This window comes from Rosa chinensis, chromosome 5 (genome assembly GCF_002994745.2).
Source record: "Rosa chinensis cultivar Old Blush chromosome 5, RchiOBHm-V2, whole genome shotgun sequence".
In the NCBI taxonomy this organism is placed as follows: domain Eukaryota; kingdom Viridiplantae; phylum Streptophyta; class Magnoliopsida; order Rosales; family Rosaceae; genus Rosa; species Rosa chinensis.
The window spans coordinates 26,792,442-26,801,537 of record NC_037092.1 but is presented as its reverse complement, the minus strand read 5'-3'; the positions used below and the strand labels follow the sequence as shown (position 1 = coordinate 26,801,537).

General features: G+C 39.9%; 1 protein-coding gene across 1 annotated transcript; it reads right to left on the bottom strand.

The window, feature by feature from the left end:
• Window positions 1–4,138: 4,138 nt before the first annotated feature.
• On the bottom strand, window positions 4,139–7,743 carry LOC112168295 (protein DETOXIFICATION 18). Its single transcript, XM_024305415.2, has 7 exons — window positions 7,158–7,743; window positions 5,888–6,432; window positions 5,468–5,554; window positions 5,307–5,363; window positions 4,963–5,201; window positions 4,751–4,869; window positions 4,139–4,583 (listed from the first exon to the last, which is right to left on the bottom strand). Exons 1-7 carry the CDS (start codon window positions 7,434–7,436, stop codon window positions 4,467–4,469), a joined length of 1,443 nt encoding a protein of 480 aa, XP_024161183.1. The 5' UTR covers window positions 7,437–7,743; the 3' UTR covers window positions 4,139–4,466.
• Between the last annotated feature and the right edge of the window lie 1,353 nt (window positions 7,744–9,096).

Sequence of the window (9,096 nt, the reverse complement as noted above, 5' to 3'; positions counted from 1 at the left end):
ATTGGTTGATGCATCGACACGCTGGTCACATGTCATGCTATTGTCCACAAGGAACGCTGCATTTTCTAAACTCCTAGCACAAATAATTAAGTTACGGGCTTACCACCCTGATCATCCCATTAAGTCTATAAGATTAGACAATGCTAGGGAGTTTACATCAAAAACTTTTGATGATTATTGCATGTCCATTGGGATTGATGTTGAACATCCTGTTCCTCATGTTCATACCCAAAATGGTCTCGCAGAAGCCACCATTAAACGACTACAAATGGTTGCTCGAGCATTGGTGATGCGCACCAATCTCCCTATTTCTGCTTGGGGCTATGCAATATTGCATGCAGCTATGCTTATTCGTCTGAGGCCCACTGCCACTCAACCCTTTTCTGCGTCCCAGATGGTGACTGGGTATGAGCCTAATGTCTCACACTTACGCATATTTGGGTGTGCAGTTTATGTGCCAATTGCGCCGCCACAGCGCACCAAAATGGGTCCTCAACGACGATTAGGCGTTTACGTTGGTTATGATTCTCCAACGATTATCCGCTACATAGAACCCTTGACAGGCGATCTATTTACCGCTAGATTTGCGGATTGTCACTTTGATGAGACAGTCTTCCCGTCGTTAGGGGGAGATAGGAACATAAATGTTCAACAGGAACGACAGGAATTGTCGTGGTCTGTCCCCACTATGTCTCATCTTGATCCCCGAACCGCACAGTCAGAAATTGAAGTGCGGAGAATTCTCGATCTTCAGAACGTAGCAGATTCGATGCCTGATGCGTTTTCTGATATCGCTAAAGTGACAAGATCACACATACCTGCTGCAAACGTGCCTGCAAGGATTGATGTCCCTAAAAGTAGAGGACATGACGCCAACTCAAGAATGCATGAGCATGGCGCCAACGTCCCATCTCTCAATGATGGTGACGTTATGGCTAGGCCCACGGCTCCCGCCAGGAAGCGCGGGAGGCCCATAGGTTCGATGGATTCTCGCCCAAGAAAAAAAGCAAGTTCGGCACAAAATAATCCATTAATCATCGATGTAAATAATCCATCTCATGAGAATATTCCGGATTATGGTTATGTCCAAGAGACATCATTGGGGGACGCTCCAATGTCAGAACCAACTCCAGAGAATAGAGAGATCTCCATAAATTACACTAGTGTACATGAGATGATGGATAGAAATTCTATGGCGATTGATGATGCATTTGCATATCATATTGCAAAAGGAATTATAGAATTTGATGATATCGAACCTCGCTCTGTTGAAGAATGTCAACGAAGAGCGGATTGGCCTAAATGGAAAGATGCGATCCAGGTTGAATTGGATTCACTAACAAAGAGACAGGTATTTGGGCCTGTAACGCAGACACCCCCAAATGTAAAGCCTGTTGGCCATAAATGGGTCTTTGTTAGAAAGCGTAATGAGAAAAATGAGGTGGTAAGATACAAAGCCCGCCTTGTGGCGCAAGGTTTCTCACAACGCCCTGGAATCGACTACGAGGAAACATATTCTCCCGTAATGGACGTGATAACTTTCCACTACCTTGTCAGTTTGGTAGTTTCCGAAAAACTTGACATGCAACTTATGGATGTGGTTACAGCATATCTCTATGGGGATCTAGATTCAGAGATATATATGAAGGTTCCAGATGGACTTCAATTACCCAAATCAAGTGGCTCTAAACCACGGAGCGCGTTTTCAATAAGATTAAAACGCTCACTATATGGATTAAAACAATCCGGACGGATGTGGTATAACCGTCTAAGTGACTACTTGATTGGGAAGGGATATATTAACAATGAAATATGCCCATGCGTGTTCATTAAAAGAACAAGTTCTGGATTTGCAATCGTAGCAGTTTATGTCGATGACATGAACCTAATTGGAACTCTAGATGAGTTGAAGGAAACTGCTAAATACTTGAAATCCGAATTTGAGATGAAAGATCTTGGGAAAACACGGTTTTGTCTCGGTTTAGAACTCGAGCACCGTAGTGATGGGATTTTGATCCATCAGTCTGCATATACTCAGAAAATTCTAAGGCACTTTAATGAAGATAAAGCGAAGCCTGCGAGTACTCCCATGATCGGCCGTAGTCTTGAGCCCAGAAAAGATCCGTTTCGTCCAAGGGATGAGGATGAAGAGCCATTAGAGGCCGAAGTGCCCTATTTGAGTGCAATAGGCGCATTATTGTACTTAGCTCAATGCACAAGACCGGATATCTCATTCGCAGTGAACTTGTTAGCTCGACATAGCTCTGCGCCAACACGCCGCCATTGGATTGGTGTAAAGACCATCTTTCGATACCTAAGAGGTATGATTGATATGGGCCTATTCTATCCCTACAGAGAGAAAATGAAGGACGGAAAGTTGGGATCGAACCCTAAAAGGAAAAACGCCCCCGTCCATGGAATGGCCGCCGGCCATGTTGCCGCCGCCGGCACCGCCGCCTCTCATGGTGGCCGGCGTCCTCCTATCTCCCTCCATCAAAATGACAATGATGTCTTGATGGGTTTTGCTGATGCAGGGTACCTCTCTGACCCTCACAAAGGTCGCTCCCAAACAGGTTATGTCTTTACCATGGGAAGCACTGCGATATCTTGGAGGTCTACAAAACAGACCCTTGTTGCTACTTCCTCAAATCATGCAGAGATTATTGCTCTACATGAATCTGTACGTGAATGTGTATGGCTAAGGTCTGTAATTCGACACATTCAAGGAAGTTGTGGTTTGAAATCTACCACGGATGAACCTACATGCATTTATGAGGATAATGCAGCTTGTATTGAACAAATGAAGTTAGGTTTCATAAAAGGCGACAACACCAAGCATATATCGCCTAAGTTCTTTTATAATCAGCAACAACAATCACTTCTAAAGATTGAAGTAAACCAAATCCGATCAGAGGATAATGTAGCGGACTTATTCACTAAGTCGTTACCTAAATCCACCTTCGAGAAACATGTGAAGAGTATCGGATTAAGAAGGTTATCCGAGCTCCCATGATTATAGCAATCAGGGGGAGATATCGACATCAGGGGGAGTTACTCAGTCTCGAAGGATCAAGGACGTGTTGCACTCTTTTCTCCTCCTCGAGTTCATTTTTATCCCACAGGGTTTTTCACTCGAGCAAGGTTTTTAACGAGGCAACGGATGAAGCGTCACCACCAAGTTTGAGCGGCACAAGGGGGAGTGTTGAAGGATATTGACACTTAGTGTGCCTAGTCAAACTAGGATAAGTTCTATAGTTGTAATAGGAGAGGTTTCCTACTCCATGTTAGAATAGGAATCCTTGTACTCTTAGATTATGCACTTTGTAATCCCTATATATATAGGGCTCCTATTCTCTATAACGAAATACACTTCTCTCATCAATCTCTCTCAATACCAATATACTTAAACAGATATGACATACATCAAGGCTGTGCGCACATTAAACATACAAGCCTAGGTCTAAGCCTGCATCTGAATCAGCCATAGAGGAGTTGGAGAGAGTGAGACTTAATTAATAGGTCGTAGGGTATTTTTATGGAGGACTTTGAGGATGGCTTATAGCTATTCGCCTCCCCTGCTTACGCATTTTTCATGGACATTGCATTCTTTCGTGGCTGGAGAACCATCACAGGTGTCCTTTGTGCCAATACCCATTTCCTCATGACTAAAACATATCGTTAAAAGTGGTAGAAGCCGCCTGCTAGCTGTTAATTGCTGCCACATGAGGCAACAGAAGATTGAACATGTAGTACAAATGTGTGAAGAAATGCCAATCATCGATATTTATGTGGCTGGAGAATAATTCAGACGACAGTGTTATTCTTGCCAAGGAAGCCACACTACAAGACTGCAAGAATATAGTGAATTACAGTTACAAGGTCAAATCAACAATGGAGTATGTTTCTTTTACGATGTTATTTGCAGCCTAAAGCATTACAGTTTATGTCATTTTAAACTTGTCTGCATTTCCAAGTCAGAAGAGAACTAAATTGTTTCACCTATGGCTATGTTTGTTTGTTTCTGGTCTTGTTTTCATTGCCGATGATCACGTACACAATAGTTTTCACTTGACTATTGGGTGGTAAGGAGTCGCTACATATCCAAATTGCAATCCAAATGAACTTTAAGGCGGATGGGAGCTGCAAAATCAAGTCCAGTATACATGTACATAGCTCGCAAATGAAATTTAAACCCTACGCATGTATATAGCATTATAGCTTGCAAAGATCAAGTTAGGACAGTGCATAGTTCACTTGTTAAGAGCCCCTTAACTTAAGAGGAGCAAAATGTAAATAGCCCCAAGGAACATATATAACCTTCTTTCAGCTAGCTGATTTATTTGTAGAAGTTCTCATCGAGACTTACAAATTCCCTTCAAGAGATGCATTTAGATTCTTAATGTTTAGAGACCTCCAACATCCAGCCAAAGGCTTAGCTTTGTTTATTATTTTTGCCTGCTCTTCACTTAAACAGATGCTGCATTATGAGTTAAATCTAATTGAGTCCATTTTGTGCGCAATGTAATCAACATAAGTGCCCCAGCTTGACAGGAAAGACCACAGATTAAACCAATCCATAGACCCTGTACCAACAGAAATTAATCATATTAATATACAACAACAGATCAACATATCAGTGTACGTAGCTGCTTCTTCCTCACTTTAAATGCAGTTAAGCAACTGTCATATACTTAGAATTGATATGCACGTGTTTGCATTTTGTGTGCTAACAATTGAATGGCTGCCTCACCTTGGCATATAGTGTCAACTTAAATCCAAGAAGACATGCAATCGTCACACCAATCAAATAGAATGTACCCAAGTTCACATACACTGCCAAATGCTGCCACCCACATCCTCTAGCCACACCTAAAATGATCAAAACTCACTTTCATAGGCATCCAAGAAAAACCTGTTAAGTGGACAAAGTTCAAAGGCAAAGCAGCAGATAGAATTACCAACCTGATAAGACACCTTGCACTGAATCAAGCATTATTGAAATTGCAAGAAATGGTGTCATGGAAGCAAATTCCTTTATTATTGCGGTGCTGTCACTGAAGAAGCCAGCCCAGATATTGTGACCAATTGCTAGCGCCAGAACAACTAAGAAACCAAGAAGCACAGAGAGCTTCAGAGTCATAGCCATTGCATTCTTAGCTCGGTCCGGTTTGCCTGCTCCCAATTCATTTGACACCCTTGTGCTAAAATATAACTAATCTTAATTTGCTTGAATATATGAAACAGAATGCAGATATCCAACAAATTTCAAATAACAAAATTGACCTGGGAATTATTGTTCTACCAACCTTGCTGCAGCACTGAGGCCATATGTAAGCATGTAAGCAATTGTTTCTGTATTCACACTGAATAATGAAAAACAACAAAAAGAAAGTAAAACAAAGCTTCTTCAGTCAGGTGGCAATAACAGATTTCATGCAGGAAAAAAAAAAAAGCTAGTGTAGCTTACCACATTGCAATTAGTGAAGTGGTTTGTTCCGAGTTTGGCATTAATCCTGCCAAGAGCACCAGAATCTCAAAAGCCCAGTATTCCAAGCTGGAATATAAAAATGTGAAAAGTTAATTAAATAGTGAAAATTATGTTTCATCCTCTGCAGAACTGTAGAACCTCAGTTCATTCATGTGTCCATCAATCAGGTCATAGAGCTACGTCTGATCAGAATTGGGCTTCCGTAGTCCATCCAAGTTTCCAAGTCATAAATATAACCTTGATGCTAAGAAATTTTACCAAATGAACTTCATGTATTTAGCTCACTCAACTAAGCTCGAAGTCAGTCTCTCATTTTAGACTTGATGAGCATATAGCTGAATGAGGCCACATGCCTCTAAAAGGGCTTTTTAAACAATTAAAATACAGAAAAACACTTACCAAACCATTGCTGCAGAGGGGAGGGCAAGTTTCAAGTCAGTTGGGACATAATGGAATGATTCTAATGAAAATCCTTCCCATGTGTGCTCAAACTTCTTAGCACGAACAACATACGTGGTCAGCATGAGGACCGATATCCATAACGAAATCGAAGCTGCTAGTGGAGCTCCCTTGAACCCAAGAGGTGTCCAATGTACCAAACCGTATGCAATACCAATATGAAGAACCACTGGGATCACTGAGAGAAAAACCAATGGCATGACAACAGATTGTGTCTGAAGAAATCTCAATATGTTATTCAAGAATCCATATGCAAATAATCCCGGAATCAGATACTTAATATAAATCGCAGCAGATTTCGAAATTTGAGGATCTTGCTGGAGTAAGATAAGTATGGGCTCGGTGTAGAACCAGATTACAGATATGATGATAGAGAAGAGGAAAGATATGACGGAAGAGGCTTGCAGATAAATTCCCAACATTCTGTATGACTTTGCACCAAATCCTTGCCCACACAGGGTCTCAAGTGCTCCGCTCAACCCAACCTAAACAAAAGGAAGCAATGAGATGCTAGCAGAATATGCAATATCCATTTAATTGATAATGTAATTTCATTTTCACTCTCAATTCATCTGTTCATATCTATCATATTCCTTTACCATACTGTTCACCATCAGCAGTATTGCGATAAGGAGTGACTATAAGTTCATGGAAAACACCTTCTTGTACTAATGCTATCCAAATCATTTTCCTCTTCCCATTATCATTATCATCACTATCATATTACTCTTCCATACAAGTACAGATATAAGTGATCAACATAAATAAACATTTAACTTAAACATAATCAAAGCAAAGAAAATACAAACATTATCTCGATATCATGCACAAACTACGATTGGGAAAATGGAAAGCCACCTCTGTCCTCTGAATGCTTAATTATTAGCAACAGAACATCAAAATCAACAAATAGCTTCCACTGTTCTTCTCACAGAAGAATGAACTCAATGAAGTAACTCTCAGATACGAAAAGGCAAAGACAATGCTAGAGGATGAGAAGGGTGAAAACATATTTTGAAAAGCAATACCCCAAAAATGGTGCTAAAGCCTAGCTAATAACCAACACGCCTATGTTTCACCACCTCTGAGATATATATTAGGGAATAGTACTCCAACACTGTTCCATTCATTTTCCTACTTACTAGAATTTGAAAGTGAACACATATCAATGGAAAGCAACACAATATAGTGACAGAGAGAGTTATCTTACCATGAAAGCGAAGCCAGTGACAACGGCCCAGGAATTGGCCAGTGTTGCCCCAGCAAGCTCAAGCTCACCAAGGTGACCAGCAAACATAACTGAAATCAAAGTGATCAAGTAATAGAAAACATTGGTCAGAATCATCGGCAACGAAAACAAGACCTGGTCCTTCGCCTCCTCCACATCCAAAACTTTGCTCCACCACCTGACTCCTTCAGCTCCATGAACTCCTGACTCCAATAAGGGCACTGCAGCATTAGTATCTGAACTTGCTGTGTTTTCTAACATCGCTCTTACTTCCTGGTCTTTCTTCTATTTCTTGTCTTTATTTGTTTGGTTTGTGGTTTGCAATATGTTCTCTTTCTACTTAAGAGGACATATATCTATATATAGAGATTTTGCAATCGAAGATATAAGAGAGAGAAAGCTCTGATTCCCTGGATTCTTTTCCAACTTGAGAGGTAGAGAAACTAATAAAGTTAGAATATACCCTTCATTTGCCGGCCAGGTTTATGGTCTTTGATGGTTTTTATATACTTTTTGTGTTTCGACTCTTCGGTGCTTCCTGTCAGTTTCCCTTTCCTTCTATATTTTTTTTGTTTTTGGGAATTCTCTCCTTCTATATTTGGAGTACTTGGAACAGAAACCTTACAAAATAGTCTGAGCTAGACTCTGAGCCACTGCATTGTTTAAGTAAAATGAAGCTGAAAATGAATCCGAACGGTCCCTGTTCACGTGCCACCGGTTGATATTTACAGAATACTCGGAGAAACAAAGACTGATGTGACCAACTTTAGACCGAAGAAGTTGTATTAGGTAGGATTTTCATCAAGTACAGGGGAAATAAGTGTGCATGAATGTGGAATTATCTACAATAACGCATAAAATATACTGATCTATTTAAAGCATGGAAAAACAACTTAATGGGAGTATGTAGTAACTATTTTTACGATGAAAGAACCAAGACTCGGTCTTTCTCGTCTGCTTGTTTTGACCAGGGGCAGCTTGTATAGTTGTATACTTGTATTAGCTGAGAACTTGACTATGTGAGGCAATATATATAACATTTTAAGCTCAATCTTTAAACAAAAGCCACACTTCAAACAAAAACAGGGAGAAAATGACTTTAAGAGTCGGTCTTTTTGTCCTAATATTTTTATCAGGTCACAGCTTGTACAAAATGGAGACTTCGGGACCAGCACGCACCCACTACGCTTAATTTTGATGAAAAGTGATTTGTTAAGACATTTTATCGAACATATTTAGAAAAATTAAAAACGCCAAGCCCTTCAAACAAAAACATAGAGATGAAGAGTTGCAGCTTGTTGAACACCCTGATTTGTTAAGACATTTTATCGAACATATTTAGAAAAACTAAAAACGCCAAGCCCTTCAAACAAAAACAGAGAGATGAAGAGTTGCAGCTTGTCGAACACCCTGATGATTGATGATACGACGGGTAAGAATGAGAGAAGGCAGTGGGAGAGAAACTTTCTTTAAGCCAATCATTATGGTCAGAAATATAGGGCTGAGATTTTCTCTGTTTCTTCACAGTTGGATATATCTCTTTATATCAGAGAAGACAAATCCAAATTGTGGATCAAAAACAGACAAATCCAGATCGGGACGTTTCAAACACAGTCGCCTTCAGACTACCATAAAATATTGTACTGAAGTAATGACATTTGAGTCTGTGACACTGCTTTTTATGTAAATGTGTCTCTTCTCTGGTCCAAAGGGTTTTTTACTTTTTTATGTCATGCAAATTCAATCCAAGTAAAAATCATATCATGTATTTCACATGCATCTACTTTGTAAATTCTACGGAAGTACTCTTCCGCTGAAACTGATTCTAGAGCGCTAGTTGAATACTCCTATTTTATATTTACAATAATTTCTTTTGACAAAAAAAAAAAAAAAAAAAAAAAAAAAAAAAAAAAAAAAACCA

What these genes read in the sequence shown, in the direction of transcription:
- LOC112168295 (XM_024305415.2), bottom strand. Translation starts at nt 7,436, where the DNA reads ATGTTAGAAAACACAGCAAGTTCAGATACTAATGCTGCAGTGCCCTTA. An exon ending in ACTTCACTAATTGCAATGTG is followed by an intron (nt 5,364 to 5,467) that starts GTAAGCTACACT and finishes TTCATTATTCAG; the next exon opens with TGTGAATACAGAAACAATTG. An exon ending in AGTTGACACTATATGCCAAG is followed by an intron (nt 4,584 to 4,750) that starts GTGAGGCAGCCA and finishes CTGTTGGTACAG; the next exon opens with GGTCTATGGATTGGTTTAAT.